The 17,872-nt window shown below is 53.5% G+C and overlaps 5 protein-coding genes across 5 annotated transcripts; 2 read left to right on the forward strand and 3 right to left on the reverse strand.

Moving 5' to 3' along the window:
• Positions 1-154: 154 nt before the first annotated feature.
• On the reverse strand, positions 155-2,203 carry BGZ61DRAFT_498109 (HEC/Ndc80p family protein; the record flags this gene model as incomplete). The annotated part of the gene is made up of 1 exon (XM_046251242.1): positions 155-2,203. The coding sequence occupies one exon, from the start codon at positions 2,201-2,203 to the stop codon at positions 155-157; it is 2,049 nt and encodes a 682-aa protein (XP_046098395.1).
• A 24-nt stretch (positions 2,204-2,227) lies between these two features.
• Positions 2,228-3,800, forward strand: BGZ61DRAFT_460860 (uncharacterized protein). Its single transcript, XM_046247070.1, has 2 exons — positions 2,228-3,541; positions 3,748-3,800. Exons 1-2 carry the CDS (start codon positions 2,532-2,534, stop codon positions 3,749-3,751), a joined length of 1,014 nt encoding a protein of 337 aa, XP_046098396.1. The 5' UTR covers positions 2,228-2,531; the 3' UTR covers positions 3,752-3,800.
• Positions 3,801-7,280: 3,480 nt separating this feature from the next.
• On the reverse strand, positions 7,281-8,862 carry BGZ61DRAFT_399862 (uncharacterized protein). The gene is made up of 2 exons (XM_046243018.1): positions 8,277-8,862; positions 7,281-8,214 (listed from the first exon to the last, which is right to left on the reverse strand). Exons 1-2 carry the CDS (start codon positions 8,831-8,833, stop codon positions 7,347-7,349), a joined length of 1,425 nt encoding a protein of 474 aa, XP_046098397.1. The 5' UTR covers positions 8,834-8,862; the 3' UTR covers positions 7,281-7,346.
• A 911-nt stretch (positions 8,863-9,773) lies between these two features.
• Positions 9,774-10,751, forward strand: BGZ61DRAFT_537748 (uncharacterized protein; the record flags this gene model as incomplete). The annotated part of the gene is made up of 1 exon (XM_046254571.1): positions 9,774-10,751. One exon carries the CDS (start codon positions 9,774-9,776, stop codon positions 10,749-10,751), a length of 978 nt encoding a protein of 325 aa, XP_046098398.1.
• Positions 10,752-16,139: 5,388 nt separating this feature from the next.
• Positions 16,140-16,857, reverse strand: BGZ61DRAFT_460882 (uncharacterized protein). The gene is made up of 2 exons (XM_046247071.1): positions 16,618-16,857; positions 16,140-16,561 (listed from the first exon to the last, which is right to left on the reverse strand). The coding sequence occupies exons 1-2, from the start codon at positions 16,777-16,779 to the stop codon at positions 16,454-16,456; spliced, it is 270 nt and encodes an 89-aa protein (XP_046098399.1). The 5' UTR covers positions 16,780-16,857; the 3' UTR covers positions 16,140-16,453.
• Between the last annotated feature and the right edge of the window lie 1,015 nt (positions 16,858-17,872).

Consider the following 17,872-nt stretch of genomic DNA (forward strand, 5'->3'; position numbering starts at 1 on the left):
CAACGCTCCGGGAAGAAATAAGCAAGCCACAGACACAGTATAGCATAAGTTGTCCGTTTCCATTCAGCCAGGGAACACCCCGCCTAAAAACGCCCCCAAAAAAGAGCCTCCGTGAACAAATGTTCATCAAGTCGTTCAGGGGCTCACATCAGGTTCAGACTTCGACCGGCCGCGTGTCCTCGCCCATCTCTTCGCTTCCTAGCTCTTTCTCCAGCTCGTCTGCCACGAACCCTTCATAGTCGTCCAGGTTCTTTTGAATGTGAATCTTGAACTTGATGACGTCGTTGAGCATCCGATCAATCTCGGTATGCAGTTCCTCGCGAAGGGCATTGGCTCGTAGAACCAGTTGCTCGTACTGGATCGTTGTGTTGATCTCCTTTTGTTCTAGAATCTGTACAGACTCTGACAGTCCTGCCCGCATTCGTGACAGATCTTTCTCCAGCTTCTCGATCTGTGCGTCTGATGCCAACTTCTGCGCCGTTGTCACCTCCTTGGTCGCCTCATACTCCTGCTCAGCAGCTCGGACTCGATGGTTCAGCGCCTCAACCTCACTGCGTTTGTCCTCGATCGCCTCTTTGATGCCATCGAGCAAATCGTGGTCCTTCATCATAAGCTCCATGGCTGCACCGCGCCGCTCCGAGATCTCCTTGCGCAGTGCCAGGAGGCTGGTTCGGACTGAGCCTCGAAGGTCAAGGTTGAGGACATGTCCGGGTTGGTAGTCGGTCGTCGCGTCGACTAGCAACCGGTCGGCTGATGACGACGCTCCGGAAGAGCCCTTGAGGTTGGTTGAAGTAACGTGCGAGTTGTCGTTGACCATGACTTGGAGCTCAAAATCCCTGCCCTTGGCGTTGGCGGCCGTGGAGGGGATAAGCGCAGTCTGGTATGCCACGGTGTTATACTGATCCACCATGCGCTCCAACTCGTCCAGTTTTCGGCTTGCCTCGGCCTCTTTCTCTAATACCTTCTTCTTTACCTCCTCCAATCGCTGGCCTGCGGATTCAATACCCTTCTGGAGGCGCTCGCGCTCAGCGGTCATGCGGTCAATATCCTGCATGCTAATTCCTTGAGCGTCGACTGCCTTCTGCAGGCTGCGTCGTTCCTCATCGGCCTCTTTCAGCTCCTCCATGAGTTTTTCCAGCTCTTCTTGCAGCACTTGAGCGCGGTTCTCGTACTTCTTGGCTCGCTGCGTGGCCACGGCGTTGTAATCCTTGAACTTGACCTTGTCCTCCTCCATGATCTTGAAGTTGTTGTCCAGAAGGGAGGGATCAGGCATCGCCTTTTCTAGATCTTCAATCTCTTTCACTAGCCGCGCATTCTCCGCCTCAAGCATCTCAAGTTCTGCCGTATACTTCGAGTTAGACCGCTCGAATGCTCTGGCCATTTCCTCGACGTGGGGAGCCAAGACACGCTCAGCGTCCTCGTCTCCCATGTCCTCATCCATGGCAAGCCAGTCTTTGTATGCGTTGCTCAAAAAGTCAAAGATGATGCGGTCGACGCTGACGTCAACACCATTCTCCATGCACGCCTCGTCATATCTGCAGGCCGCGTAACCGTCGAGCATTTGGGCCAATTGCATCATCCAATGGAGGAGACCCAAGAATGTGCTCCAGTTCTGGCCTCCGACAGCAGCAATCTGGTTCTTGGTGATACTCCTATCAAATGGGTAGCGCATTTGTTTCAGAATGGGCGGCACCTCTTGATCAATGTTCTTCTGAAACTTATGGTTTGGGTCGATGCGATGGTAGATCCACTGGAACATGTAGTTGAAGTCCTTCTGAGTCGGTGACTTCATGACATTCTGGGACAGCACATGCTTCATCTCCACCTCAAAATTGTTCCGAACCAGGTACTCCAGCAATTCCTGTCCAATACGGGCCTGGAAAGCTCGATCCTTGAGGGGGCGAGGGTCTCGCGGGACTCCGGCAGCTTGGGGAGTAGCTTGGAAGAAGCTCTGGTGCGTCGTTGGGGCGGCTGTGGACTGGCGCGGTCGGTATACGCTGCTGCGTTGGTCGCCGCCAACATCCATAGATGGGCGAGGGGTGCGGGTAGCAGGCCCAGGGGTGAAGTCACCCTTGGGCTGCTGGAACGTCGATCGCTTAAGTGACGAAAGGCCAAGGTCGGCGAGGTTAGTGCCGGACGAGGGGCGCTGAAAGAAGGTCTGGCTGGGCCGCGACATGGCGAGGGATTGCCGAGATCCTGACATGGAGCGAGCATGGCTACTGGGTAGTTGTTTGAAGAATTGGTTGATCGCTTCATAGGGATCGACCTTGAGCTAGACTATCCCTGTCGATGCGCCCCTCCAAACCCCCGCTTAAGATAACACGTGACCGGACCGCAATAAGAATTTATCCGGAAATCTCGGAATGGCTCGGGACAGTCGGGACAGTCAAATGACAGGGATTAATGCGCTAAGCAAGGGTTAAGAGACGTCGTCTCTGGACTAAGAATAGGAAATGGTGCTGTAAGTCCCCTGCCAGGCGCGTCGCAACAAGAACCTCGTCAGAATCGTGTCCGTGACTTGAACAAGCTTGATGGAGACGTTGAGCGAGATGGCTAACCATGGCAACTCTGCTCACCCAACATCTACCCCCACATCCACATCCACGTCGACTACCACATCGATGACTCTGGCGTCCGGGCCTGGTGTGCCCCGGCCTTTGACTGCTGGGCCTCCCGGCCAACGCCAGTATCGCCCATCGACATTTGAATCAACATTTAAGGTTCTGCAACCAAACGTCGCGTCGCAAAATGGCGGCAATGATGATGACGACGACGATGAAAACATGTCTGCCTTGACCCAGCACACCTTGGTGCAGACTGGCATCGATGATTTGGAGTTTGTTTCGGATTCCGCTTCGTCGGTGTACAGAGCCGCTGGATCCTCGAGCCCCGAGGCTCTCCCAATGGCAGTCCTGAAGAAGATGATTTCGTCCACCGACGATGTGTTTGCGGGCACCAATGACCAGCATGCCATGATGGCTTCGTGGAACCAGGAGCATCAACATCACAAGGGGATGTTTCTACCCACCTGGACATGGCCATCCGAGCCCTTTTACACAAACTGGACTCCTCTTTCGGCCAGAATGGCAGGACCATGGAAGCTAGGGACTGACCGCCTGACAGACGAAGTGATTGCAGCGCGAAATGAGAAGATTAACCGGGACTGGCACGCCGGTGCTGATTTCTTGGGCAAGACCATGGAAGACGTTGTGGATGAGGCACGTCATCGAGGGACAGGGAAGACATTTGGGGCTATTGGAGATGGTCGTCCTCTGAAGACCAAAGACCAGTACGGGCCAATCGATATTGCCGAGGCCAACCGGATGTCGGTGGCGGAACATGCCAAACCATTGTTGAACATGGCATTTGCATCGGTGCTCCGGCATGTGGAGGTGGATTCGTGTAAGAGCGGGTTGCTGCAGACGGAGAAGCGGGCAGAGACATCGGGTGAGCAGGCAAGTGGGCGAGCGAGTGGCCAGGCGGTCGGACAAGGCAACTGGGGTAGCCAGTCGTTGTTTGGAAAGAAGGTCGATGGTGGGCAGTAAGTGTGAAAGGTTCTAATAGTGTGAATTACAGCTATATAGTCCTCATGCGTTTTACATTCGAGCTGAGGAAAGAAGAAAGCAAGAAAGAGAAAGGGACAGAAAATCCTGCGACAAAATAGACTAAGTCGTCACTGGAGCAACAGTGCTCAGACCAGCAAGAGGACAAGGCACTGCCTTGTCCAGCAGGGCCTGGCCCGTTACAGTAAGGGATACAAGGTATAGTAGTTCTGGGGATGTGTCTGGGTCTTGCATTTCACGGCCGAAGCAAAAGCAAGCCCAATGGAGGTCCAGGACCGCAACACCCTTCCCAATGACGTCCGCTCTGCCTTCGACAAGGCCATAGAGGCCCTTCCACAAGAGCATCTGCGTGCTCCTGTCACCGGTGATGAAGTGAACAGCCCAGAGGAAGCTCTTCGTTGGTTCCAAGATTATGCCTTCACCCAAGGTTTCGCTCTCGTCACTGCCAGCAAGTCACGCGACCGTCTCCGGGTGGACTGCATGCATTCACCACGGTAAAAAGACGCGAAACACGCGAAAGTTACCCCATAGCTGCGCAAGTACCTCCTAAACGGCACCAGCCCCACCTGGTGGCCGCGAGGCTTGCTCTTCAACCTCTCGCAAGCATGAAAATAGTCCTCACGGAAATTGGGAAATAGTCTTAGTAGATCACCGTTGAAATTCTACAAAGCAGTCATTTTTGGGTTGCCATCGAGGATGATTGCTGAAGTTGCAAGATACCCTATTTTCTAAATAATACCTGCCCTAACGCAGTGCTAACAGCAGCTGCGAGGGGAAAATTTTTACAGGGGAGTTGGATGGCTGGACGAGCGAAGGCGTGGGACAAGTGTAGGGTAGGTCGGTGTAGGGTGGGCTCAGGTGGATCTTTCCTCTTCAGCGTAGCGATGTCTCTTGCGGGCGCGAGGCTTCTCGTCCTCGTCGTTGTCGATGGTACCGGCAACGTATGCGTCAGAACTCCCACTGGATGTAACGTGGGATTCGTCTGGTCTGATGAGGCAAATGAGGCAAATGAGGCAATTGAGGCAACTTCAAGGGCCCAAACGTTGGTTGAACTCGCGTCTGAAAGCGAGTCGTCGGTGTCGAAGTGGGTTGCCCTAGACCCTATTGGAAGGACTGTAGATGTGTTGTGTTGCCTCCTCCTTTTTGTTCGATCTGCCTCCTCGTCTCTATATCTGAAGAGGCCAGGCCAAGATAATAGACCTGCTTAACCTGCAACAGATCTGTAACGCTGTTCTGACAATTCTGGTATCATCGTGAGACATCTTCCCTTGAGGTGGCTGCCTGTGTAACACCATCGTGCATGCCACGTCTCCAAACCTAGAAGGGACCACATTCGTCAAGGTCAGCGACACGATGAGGAAAATGTTGCTTGTGGAGGAAACAAAGGAAGTTCGGCTCCTAGAGGGGTCGAGCTCTCAAATTATAGTCGTGTGATGCCATCGTGAGGTCGAGTCTAGGGTGAAAATTTCGCCCAAAGATTTTAATCGAGAGGCTGGTGACAGATTGGCCGGGAAGTGTGCAAAATCAACCGGTTGATTCCTAATTAAGGCGGCTAGCAGTATTGGCTAAAATTCGGGAAAGGTGTGATGAGTACCTTAGCAGTTCCGGACGAATAAATTGGTTACAAGTACTTTCCTACAAGGATGGTTATCTCTCGTTTCCGCCTTTGAGAAGGAGATTTACAGTTTGCGCGCCTCCTCGGACCTGCAGCTTTGCGGTAGGGGAGTAGTCGACCTCTGCGGCGAACTTTGCACAACACAAAGAGGGTCGTTTGATCTCTGACCACCGCTCGGGCCTCCTTCGAACGTACCAAGGTTGACTACGTCCCCCTGCAACCTGCCGTCCGAACTGCACGTTGCCTTGGTTCGGACGGCAAAGTGCATGACTCTTTTGGTGTTGCTGCAGGTTTGAGTATCAGGCAGCAATGGGTCAATGCATTTCCGGCCACGTTGGGTGAGAAAATACCGCATCTTGTTGGTTTCATCCGCCTTGGCTGCTGCGGTAGACAAGCAACCCATGGGTCTTGGTATTGTGTGAGACAAGACAGCAAGCTCGGTCACAACCAACACCGGCAATGCAGCAGCATGGTTTTTCCTTTGAGGGCGAATAGATAACGCAGATCATCTAGTCAGTTCTAAGCGATCTGCGCGGAGCGGACCGGTCTGCCCTACTACGACTTGATGCTGACAGGGTGTGCGGGGCAAGCGACACACTTTCAGCTACTCACTGCTGCAACCTTTCGTGATACCACGGCGATTATTCCCAATCCGGTGGCACTTGCTGCTGAGTCGACAGTTTCTCCCTTCACTGCCTCACCACAATTTCTTGTGCATCTTCCTTCAAGACTATTACGTCTTGCCCCCTCTCACACCGGTAAGTGACCCGCCCAGCTGAATAAACGCTTTCTTGGCTTTAGGGTTGCTCACTTCGACATTTGTCTGTTGCTCAAGCGCCACCGAAGGTCTGAAACTCATGTGTCCCCGCCACGGCTTGATCAGCTGCCTGCAATTACGCACCTATCTGACGTGTGCTCATATCCGCCCTGCTTGTAAGACTCGGCCCTTACGGCGGGGCTGTTGTGGCTGCAGCCGGTCAAACAAGCTGTCAATGGGGTCTTCGATGAGGGTTTCCATTAAAACCAAAAACGGCAATGGATCGACGCAGTTTTCTCTTTCTCCGGAGAGGAGATAATGTAGATCAACCCATCAGGGTCCCGGTTCTCCCGCTCTGCGTCGTAGAGATGGCTTGAGAGCTTTGGAAGCTGGCTGGCTAAAAGGCACTCGAGGGATACTACAAATGTGAGACCAATAATTCCCAAACTAAGGCCGTCTCTAGCTTTTGTCTTTGAGTAGAAACAAGAGGCGTGTAGGCCGGGTTTAATTTGACTATCTCCCGGTAGGATCATCATCTAGTAATTTTCTTCCATTTTAGCAATCGAACTGATTAAATAGCTTATGCCATCTATCACAATAACGTGTAATGATCAATTTTTTGAGGCGTTATAGGCCCTGCAGGAGACAACAAATCTCTTTCAAGTTTGAGGTAAAACTGACCTTGGGCCTTCAAAAGGTATACTGATATCCCTCCTTCAGTCCTTGCTCGATGCATTGAGATAAAAGAAAAAACGCAAGTTATAATAGACTCAACACATTGGGAGAAACTCAGGTAAAGAAGATGTTCTAGTCACGGTGACGTACATCAAGATAGGAAATATCATATGGCCCAAAATATATTAATTTTTTCTCGACTTTACAAGACGCCAGCTAGGTACAAGTTTCGTTTTCAGAGCTATTAACCGTCTGGTTCTAATGCTAACAGCGATGGGTTACATTTGAAGTTCAGGTTGATGAAGGGGGTCAATTGATTGGTGGTATTGCTAGTTCATGACGACTCGCCAGTCGTTGCTGCAATGTATGCGATCGCCCGCGTTCTGACTATCATTAGAGGTGATGATACTGTAGTCAACCATTCGTGATAATATTATCAAGCTAGCTAGAGAGTGCTGTAGAAAGCCATTGGGTGTCAATCTTATCGGACGTCCTATGAGGTGCATTGAATGCAACCGCAAGAGGAGGAAGTGAACCGTGTTGTTCTATTCAATCTCGACCTCATGTTCATCGTCTCACCCCAGTTCGACGTATGGATGAGCAGCTGGATGTGCTGAAATCACTGCGCGGTGCAGCGCCGGCGTAATTCACTTGTCAAGCTGGCCTGATATCGCTCAATCGTCATTCATTCGTCAAGTATCTTCTAGCCACTCAATCTCTATCATAAAGTCATCGATCATGCTAACAGATCTAATCTACTCCGTTTCACCCCATATAAATCATGCATCCCTGAGTACTCCTCAGACTCGCGTTTCCTTCTTCGACCGCGCTCCGGCTCATCCAAAGTAGAAGTTTCGGAAGCATCTTCACCCAAGCGCTGCGAGTCGTCATGGTAGGCACTATCCACATCTGACGCTGTCTCGAAGGGTCCAGGCGCGAAATCCCAATCCTCATCATGCTGTCCATTTCCAGTGGGTCTTGCTCTCTTCTTCGGGCTCTCACTTCTCGACCTTGAGGCGTTCCAGATAGAGCGACACCTTTCCGGATCAGCATCCTCAATTTCGTGTTTGAGTTTCTCTTGATCCCACACGAGAAGCCGTCGGGCCTTGCTCGAATCCAGAAAGTACTTGAACACCGAAGGCGAGAAGACGGTGTAGGCGAATCGAGCAAATAAGTATTCAACCGAGGCTGGCGATGGTGGCGAACACAACGGCCGGTTGTGCCACAGCCGGGGGAGATCGCCAGATGGAGTAGAGTTGAAAACGTGTCCAACGACGTGTACCGGGTCCGCTTTCAGTTCAGTTTCGGCGTTATGGCTCTCGTTACCAATATTCAATCGTATTGGTAATCGCGAATCGGCCCGAGATCGTCCGTCGTTATCCTGGCGCAGCTTGGAATCTCCCTGTGAGGAAAGATCCTGGTCGCGATGGCCTGCGTCGCCTGGCGATGGCGACGCCACTCTTTCTTGATATCGACGAACAACGGTCTTTGGTACAAAAGTAAAGTGCCGCTCATCGAACATCCTATGTATGTCGCAGCGCAGAGGGAGCCCGTTTGCCGGGACGTCCATGTCATTCGTCGAGAAAAGGGGTGTCTTCGCATACCTGATTGAGCAACATTAACAGGGAACGGTTTGACGGATCCGCCCTTCGGGAAGTTTTCTTACTGTTTCATCAAGTTTATCGTCCACCAATGAGACTGTGCAGAAGGTACGAGATGGGCGGATTCTACCGCATCACCACAATTACTGAGCAAGCAATTGGCGCCTTTACTCTTGTCACCCGGCCCCTTCGCCCTCAACTGATCTTTGAGTTTCTTCCATATGGGTGGCAGATCGCCATGAGGGAATCGCCAGTCCCTGAATCGGGGGATAACGGGGTATCGATCGGTTGACGGGTCAGAGGACGGGAGACAAAAGTAGTACTGTTCTTTGCGAAGAATCCCATCAGGCGGTTGGGTCTTTAGCCTTCCATGCCTATCATGAGAAAAGTAGCCATCCCACCGGTTATTAGCGAGGATAGCGCATGCCGTGTGTGCCGTGTCGTAGTGGATGCCGGTGCCCCCGTCGTCAAACGCCTCCAAGGAGATGAGGATATCGAAATCGGGAATGCCGCCAGCGTCCGCGTAGCCAGGATGAAAAAATCGAACAGATGGAACCTCAGAATAGTCCCGATCACCAGAGAAGAGGCGTGGCTCGTCGATCGGATCGTATTTGCAGGCCATAATTGTTGGACGTCTTTGTTTACTTTTCGTGGAGTCGCCATCTGCAGAGCAATCACAAACGTTGTCACAGTGATGACTAAGTGATCGATCTCGGTCACGGATTAAGGGTTACCCGCGAGCTCACTGCACTTAATCTCCAAAGCGTTTAATCTCCAAAGCGACTCATAAAGCCCCGTACGAAACGAAAATAGCTTAGCGCAAAGGCCCTCTGGGGTGTGTCCCCCCGGGCGAAATAAAATCCATCCATCCATAAAGAGGCCCCATTATGCCCCACAAATTGAGGGGTAGAATGTATTAGATATGATTGGCCTAGAAGGTGGAACGGGGCGCATTCCAGTCAAGACTGACTTCCTTCACCAAAACCTTTCACATCAGCTTGAGATAAAACCGGCCTATGATAAGCTTCGAGCTCGACAATTCTCCGGTCCTAAACTTCGTTCCTCAAGGCTCTCTCTCCTGCTCCTGTCTTATGTGGCCCACACGACGAAAAATGCTCAGCTACCTCTACAAGTTGCCCCAAACCTTTTATCACCAGCTCGGTCAGCGGCAACTTCGAGCTAACGGGGAAGAGCTGTGCACGAGCATCTGCGCCTACTGCAGAGTCCATTGATGACCTTGCGAGCGAACTAAAAAAAAAGCTCAGCTCAACGCCCATAGGAGGCACGTGACCACGTGACCACCTCGCGTCAACTCGTTCCCCCACCATCGCGCCCCTCTCCCCAAATCCTCCAAAACCATCACCATCACCCCTTCGGCTCACGAATCCGATGAACTGCCTCCTCTGCACCCACGACAATCCAGCGAGCTTGGACTATTACTCCCTAATTCGCGGGCGCTAACCCACCTTCGCGGCTCGTCCACCCGTACACCCCATAACCCCCGAATAGGTCCAAAGGTCTACAAAGCCTCCAACCAGGCCCCACGGCTTCCGCACATCGAGATGCTGGGACAGGAGCGACCTAAAAAGAGGCGCATCAGGAATGAGTTTGACCAGGAAAGGGTTGGGGCGAAGGCGACGGCAGCGAGGGAAAAGAAAAAGGAGATGACGAAGAGGGAGAACATGGCGAATGCATATGAAATTGGGAATTCGATGGATGATGTGAAGGTGGATGAAATGGAGAAAGAACCAGAACCCCCGTCAAAGATACCGAGACTGGAAACTATCCAAGAAGAGGAGGACGAATGTCTGGAGCCTGCGCCAAAGATAGCAAGGCCGGACAATATCTTAGAAGAAGCGGAAGACCTGGCATGGGAAATGTCCCAAGATCTCGAAGCAGCCGTCCGCCACAAATGCCACAAATCACTAAAGCCGTCTCCTCGACAACAGCATCACACCGTAACACATCCTCCCGCGTCTCCCCGCCATGCCCCACGGATGAGCACACAAGCTATCCCCTTTAACTTGGACGACTTCCCCTCGTCCTCTCAACAAGCGTACGGACTCGAAGACGACCTCTTTCTATCAGCGCCACCTGCTCCCGAGATTGATGAAGAGAAAAGCAGCGAGGAGAAGGAAGAAGAAGCCGCAGAGCTTATGCCTTCAACACCCCATGACCCAGGACCAGAGTCACCGCCTTCATCCCCAAGGCGCTTCTTCACACCCACGGGCGACCATGCACGCATGGCCCTTGCCCTGCATCGCAGCCGCCGCACAGCAGCCCTGGAGGAGATACAGCGACGTTATCGCCCGCGCATCAAGGCCGTCACAGAAGAAGCCGCAGCACAACCACCCGAACCAGGCAAATCCCTACCAAACATCAACCAACCAAAGTCATCTCCACCACCATACCCCTCACTCCATGACGAAGAAGGCAACTATTCATCACCTCCTTCCCAGGAGCCCGCTATTCCTGATGCTTCGCAGGACTCGTACGGAGGCGACTGGGTAGATGAAATTGCTCTTGAACTGCTGGTTTGACGGCCGCATAACTTCTAGCCTTTTAGGAAGGGCTGCGCATGACATAATGAGTATGATGAGACGGAATGAGATGGGTGAGCATTTGATATTTCTAGGATGGGCTAGATTGCATACATGTACATCAGGGGGCTTAGTCCTGAAGCACCTTGGAACAAATACTATCGGGCACGGGATGCTAGATATTAATATTTGTGGATATATAGCATAATAATGGCGTTAATACAATAAAATACTACGTCACCCCATGCACATTGGAGCGGCGATGGGGTGCATGGGGTAGCCTCAGCCGAAGGCTGTGTGTCCGCGGACCGGGAAGCTATTACTACTACTGCATTATCTACGTACTGATCCATTGCCATGGCCATTCTTGGTATTATGTGACATGTACGGATTCCGTGTGAGTACCTGTCGTTTCCTAAGCTCCTGATCCCTCATCTTCATCTTCATGCCATCCGGGGGAGACCCGTAGACCAGGTGATTACGATCAAATGGTGCATCCAACATCAGACCCTCGAGCGTTTTCACGCGAGAGACAGCCACGTAGCTTAAACCAGTCTGAAAGTCCCGGCAGGACAGATCGGTAACTATCATGTCTTCGGTGATGCTTTGTGACTTGTGCACGGTAATTGCGTAGCATACGATCAGGGGAAACTGCGTGCGAGCGCAGAGAGTGGCTCCGATGAGGAAGTCCCTCTCCACTGGGAGAATCGGCACAATCTTCCTGCCATCAGCGGTGGTCAGGAATACCGGTCCGCTGTATTTGTCAAACTCCATCATGATAACACAGGGAGGGTCTTGGATGGGGTCGGCCCCAGGTGCCCAGCCGATATCGTAAACTGTGCCGCGAGCGCCGTTGCAGAGGCCAACAGGCTGCCAAAGGTTGGACGTCAGCATCAGACGGGAGCCAATGCATATGGGGATCTGCTTCGCAAGGTTGCCCGCCTTGTCATCAGGCGCAGCAGCCGCGCCGAGGCCGACGTTCTTAGCCATGACCTGGATGACTGGCCGACTGAGGCGGTCGAGGTGATAGTGGTTATATTCGTTCACCCTATCTTTAGTGGCGTATACTCGTAAGGCGTTGACAAACCTTGCGACCTCTTGATCGTCTAGTTTTGCCTGTACGCGGCTGGAAAGGAGCTTCCAGGACTCCACAGATAGTTGAAGCAGCCGCAATTCCCCGAGAGCTAGGCGGAATGCCTCCTGATCGTCGCCACGCTGCCGCTGGACAACTTTCAAGAAGACCGATTTATCGAATCGCCTATATGCGTTCCTGCCCTTGATCTCTACTCCCTGCACCTCTTTATCGTAATACAGCGGCTTCTGTAGCACAGGGGGAAGCTGGAAGAAGTCGCCCACCAAAAGCATATTCAGGCCGCCAAAGAACTCCTCATTCCTACCCGGGAACGCTTCGCGGAGACGATCGTCGATCCATGATAGCTGACGTAGTCCTAGCATGCTCTTCTCATCGATGATCAGGTACCTGATATCCTTCAGCTTCTTCTGGAGCTCGGCCTTATCCGTGGGAGACAGGGGCTTGAAGTCCTTATTGATGGGGAGGTGCAACAGGGAGTGCAAAGTCGTGCCGGATATCTGGTTTCCCGCAACACCCGTCGGCGCCGCACGCCAAACAGGGGTCCCTCTCCCGCTAGCCGCGGCTTGGAGGTGTGCGGAGAGCAGGTTGATGAGGTATGACTTGCCCGTGCCGCCTCCCCCATCGACATGGAGTAGCAACTGGGAGGGATCCTGCGTAAGGAAGTGGCCCATCACCGTATCGTACACCAGGCGCTGCTCGGGGTTGAGGGTATCGCGAGCTTCCCAGGGCTGATCGTCTACATCCAGGCGCGTGGGGTGTTCCGCTTTGCGTTGCTTCCAGTAGTCGCCGTGGAGAATGCCCTCGTCCGTATACCGTCCCACGTGATGAGTCCAATCGTACTGGACGTCGATATCTCGGCGGCCGAGGATGTCGATATCCTCTTCCTCCAGCGGCCGGTCAGGGAGCATACGGGCGAGCTCATGCCAGTCCTCCTCCGTGATGAGTTCCTCATGGAGCTCCGGCTCAAATTCATCGTCCTCTGCCCTCAATTCCATTGTGTCTGGCTCCCCATAATGATCGTCCGGATGGGTATCATGGTGCTCTCTGCAGCACTTGTACGCAGCCGCGAAGGAATCGAACCGTTGCCCTTCCATAACGAGCAACTCTTGTGGAGAGTGATGTGGATGCACCATCATCAACTTCACACGGCAGAAGTCGTTAAATTGGGGAGACGCCGCCATGGACTTATATCGAGGGAAGTAAGAGAGGACCCTCTTCTTCGCGTGAGCTGCGAGCCTCCTCCCCGTCTTGAGATTGTACGACTGCAGGTACTCGAGGTAAGTTACATCCTCGAGTTGGCCATGTCTCTCCAGATATTTCCTGTAGTTGCCGATGGTCTCGCTGACATCTTCATCGACGCGATACGAACGGCCGTGCTGCTCTAACGGACGGCAGTCCACGGTGACTACCATACGTGTGCCTTCCTGCAGAGGGATGTTCAGCAGAAGGTGGGAAATCTCCTGCGCTGAGTAATCTCTCTCGGCAATCAGCTTGTTCATAAGGCGAGAGGAGAAGGATAATAGAGGCTGAAGGTGTGCCGTATGCGGCAAGACCTGATCTGCAAGCTTGCAGTAAGGCTCCGTCTTTTTCTCCGATTTGCTGCAATACTTCGCAGCGTACGTAATAACCGCCTGTAAGCTGGTGCAAGGAGAGATGTCGATATTGGCCAGCCACCCTAGGATAATCGCAGAATTGAAGTGGTTCATGAGGCTGTCGTTCCGGGCCGCCTCGAAGACGTAGTACGATTTGCCTTCCTTCCTCATGACGGCGGCGAGCTCCCGCAACGCGCGAGGGAAGTCAAAGCGACACTCCCTCTCTGGATTGGCCGCGTTGGCTGCCTCGATATCGGCCGCAGCGCCTTCCATATCCCTCGCTAGGTCGCCGGTTCTCTTCCTCACGCGCAAGCAGTACGTGGTATTGCACTTGTGGCGCTGGCAACGGTTCACAATTTGCGAGAGCCGCAGGAATGTCATCTCTATGCTCAGGGGATGCACGCTCAGGGGATTCCCTTCACCCTGCGGCATGGCCCTGCTCGGCTCGGGATTCATCGCCGTGACGTGGAACCCCCATGTGCGCGCAAAAATGTCACGAGCGGCTTCGTCCTCCATGTCGGCTTTGGGGCAACCATCCATCCAGTACAGGCCATGATTATGTGGACTCCCACGACCCTGCCACTCGTACCGATCCCAGTAGTCTGTGATGTTGAACTTCTTGCTTAGCACGATATTCCGGAAGAGGCAGTATCGGCGGTAGAAGTGGAAAGCAGCAATATGAGGGTTCTCCCGCAATAGGCGGCGCGATAGAGCCATCCTCTCTGACTCGGTGGCAGCTAGCCAGTCTTCATACTGAGGCATGTGCTGATAGAGGCTCCGCCAGTGTAAATCGGCCGGGCTCAACGTGATGAAAGCGCCAGGACACCCAAGATTATAGGCATAAGCCTCGAGGTCCTGTCTCTTTTTGTTCCAGAAAGGACGCGTGCCGCGAATAGACACCGCATGCTTTGTAATCGAGTTGATCAGCGCCTGCGCCTCGGGCTCCTCGCTGTGTTCGAGCGCCTGGACAAGTTGCTCTCGCGTGAGGGGCTGATGCATCCCATCATGTTGCTTCACGAAGAATTTGGACCGTGTACGCGCTTGTGACCGCATGAGAGTATTGAATGCGACGAAGCGGAAGGTCGGATGGCGTGCAAAACGCCCGTCATGCCAGCGCATCGCGTGCTCGATGTAATCCTTGTAATCAATGGAGCGTAATCGAGGCTCCACAAAGTCGGCTCTGCCATCAGGAAAGAGGCAGGGAAACGCCAAGGAGAGTAGGGCATGAGAGCGATTGAACTCATTAATAGGTGTGTGCCGTATATTCGGGAGCTGCAGCTCGTGTTGCGCCTGCGCCTGCGGGCTTGTGGAGAACCCTGGATCAGCTTCTGACTCTCCGGCGAGAAGAGATCGCAAAGCATTGAGCTCCGTGTCCTTGGCCAAGAGATCCGGCACGGCAGCCTCGTCCTCCAGGTCGGGCTCTGCCTCCTGATCTTCCTCGGGCCCAACATCGGCTGCCTCCACCTGACTCTGGGGGATAGCATCCAGGACATTGCTGTCCTGAGGCAATTGGCGCAGCCGATCTTCGTCGATGACGATGCATCGATAGCCAGGATGGTGGCGGCGGAGGTACGTAAGCCACATGGCAACCGGCTGGCGGCGCACACGGAACTGGCGGGTAAACTGCCGGCTGAGCATCGCGTGGGACGATGTGTTCGCTGGACGGAGTAGCACCGTGTTCAACTCCTGCGGCAAAAGCGGGAGCTGGTGGTACACCAAGCCCACCTCGCGGAGAAAGTGGACCACATGACCCCGATACTTGTATTGCTGCCCTCGCACAAGCATAATGTTCACATGGACGTGAACACGGGCAATCAAAGATTCCTCGATAGGCGTAAGCTGAGGGAGTTGGTCCGGCACAGGGCCAAAATCGAGCTTGTTGTCGGCGGAGAAGAAATACGGCTCGTCGGGGCGCCGTTTCTCATCCTTTCGATAGCAACGCTCACAAATGCCATCGGCATCGATCTTCATCTGGAACCAACGCTCTCGGCATCGACCGCAAAACTGCATTTGGTCATTGTCCAGCTTGGTCCAGAACTCGCGGAGGATTGCCTTATCGCGACCAGTTACGGCACAAGCCTCCAGGTCCCCATTCCATGCCGGATCTTGTGCGTGAAATATCGCCGGTTCTTCCGGTGGAATCATCACTGGACTCTGATGCCGTCGTGGCGGCTTCGACGGTCTAGTCTCCCTTGGATACTTTCTCGGCCGCCCTCCCGTACCAGGGAGAGGACCACGGCGACCACGTCTTGGCCGTGCGGAAGGCTGCGGTAAGTGACGGCGAAGAGGGCTTTGATCCACCAAATCATCCTTCTCGTCGTTCTCGTCTTCGCCCCCCTGGTCGGAATCACACTCCACCCCTAATCGCTCGAGGTACCTCCGTGGTCGAACAGGCGAAAGGAGCAAGTTGAAATAGTCCTCGGCGTCAATATCCGATTCAGAGAACTGGCCCCGGTCATCTCCTTCCTCGGGTATCCCACCCCCCTCCAGAAACCTATCCTGCTGTTGTCGATCCGGACTCCCCGCTACATTCCGTCGTCAGCCTGAACAAACTACCGAGCCACACCACGGGAGTACCTTCTCCAGGTTCGTCAGGGGCTTCAAAGACGCCGAGTTGAGATATGGAGGGGGTCAGTGACACAGTCTCCCCTGCACGGCGTCGGGAGCGATGGTCGCGCTGGATCGCGGCCTGCTTGGCCCTCGCCCCGGCCTTGGGGGGATCATCTTGTGAGTTCTTCCCACCCTTGTGGAATCTAGAAGCCAGGTAGTAGTAGCCCACATCAGTTGGGCTGCTTCGGACAGTAGATGGATCAGAATGTGAGGCGATTGGATGGGTCATTGGCTGCACGGGAGGTGAGGGAGCGAGAGTGCGGAAGAACCGCACGCTTTCTTGGGCTGATGGAATTGGCGTCCCCAGCGCTACCTGCGGCTGGCTAGTTGACTCTCCGAATAACGTCCTATCTGCATGAAGTCGTCGTAACTTCTCTGGCGATGTAGGCTGGGTTCCGGATCTCTCGTTAGTAGGCGACAGGCCAGCATCTCCATCGGTTCTCTTCGCGGCGGTTCTCTCGGGTGAGGATGGATGAACAGCGATGTTCCGCAGCGTCTGGAGCGTGAGTTTGGATCTGGAATGCTTTACTTAATGAGGGGTAAGAGTTTTGACGAAGAAGGCAGAGCGTACATGGGCAACGCGCTGCTTACGGCAGTCTATGCATTGCTTAGTTGGCCCAGCAGACTGTCTTTTTGCTGTGAAGTGACTCTCCGGTTTCTCCTCGCCACAACGGGCACAAACGACGAAGAGCAAATCATTAGAGAGCTCTTCAATGCTAGGATCGAAATCCATTACTCAATCAACGAGCCAATAACGAGAGCCGTCTAATTGAGGAGACGAATTGACTGCGTGGAAGTGGAGTAAACAAACAATTCCAAACAAAAGGCGAGCGCGTTGCGAGGTGGATCCACATCACTCACGTGTGGCCCACATAAGAAAGCAATGCTCACTAAGCATACGAACACTAGGGCTAGAGCGCCCGCCATAAAAGATACGCTCACACGAGCTTTCCTTTGTAGAAATAGGCCCCACTCTTTTAGAGCCGTCAGCCAGTTGCGCGTTGTTTTGCGGCCGTCAATACAAAAATTTGGACCAATCAGAACTTATTTGCAAGTTTGCACCAAACCCTCATTATGGAGAGTGGAGAAAACTTAGCATTAATGTAGAACCAGCCTTCGGCTGAACAAAGATGTGTAGGAACTTTACCCCGGGAAAGTGGGGCGGGAAAATGAACACCAGCAGAGTTCTGAGGTTACGGTATCTGTAGGGATGCCGCCGACCCTAGCCCCCACTGACGGGGGCCGGGCTCGAACTATCGCAGGCCTTGAGCCGCTGAATTGCTAGATGGCTGAGGATGGTGGACGCGGTGGGTGGAAATCATGTTGAGCTAGCCTAGCAGGTCCTTTTACTCTATGAGGAGGTCTAGTGGGCTTATGTACCTTGCCCAGGACGGAAATGAATCAAACAAACAAACAACAAACAACTTTGGTGGTAGCTGCTCAGAAGATCGCGCAAAGCAGGTTGTCGCGCAAGCAGACAGAAAGGAATGGGGGGTTGTTGGATGAATGGCATGTCGCATGAGAGAGTTGTCGAAAAAATTGGGCTTCTTGGAGGAATGCTGTTGTTGCCTGCTCCAGCGGGCGGAACTCTCTAGATACGGCCCCAATCAAATGCGGTAGTCAAGCGCTCGGTGCGCATTACCAGCTGTGGTGATGGACTACAGGGGGGCGCGGGAGCAAATTGATGCCGCCAGGTCGAATGGTGCTTCAGACTTGCCAACGTACTTTGAAATTGCGTGTGGACCACTACCACCAGGAGGCACACCTACTACCACCAGGAGGCACACCCAGAACGCGGCTGCCGCCAACACCACCGTCTAGCTTCC

The sequence above is a fragment of the Ilyonectria robusta genome (genome assembly GCF_021365365.1).
Source record: "Ilyonectria robusta strain PMI_751 chromosome Unknown BGZ61scaffold_25, whole genome shotgun sequence".
NCBI classification, from domain to species: domain Eukaryota; kingdom Fungi; phylum Ascomycota; class Sordariomycetes; order Hypocreales; family Nectriaceae; genus Ilyonectria; species Ilyonectria robusta.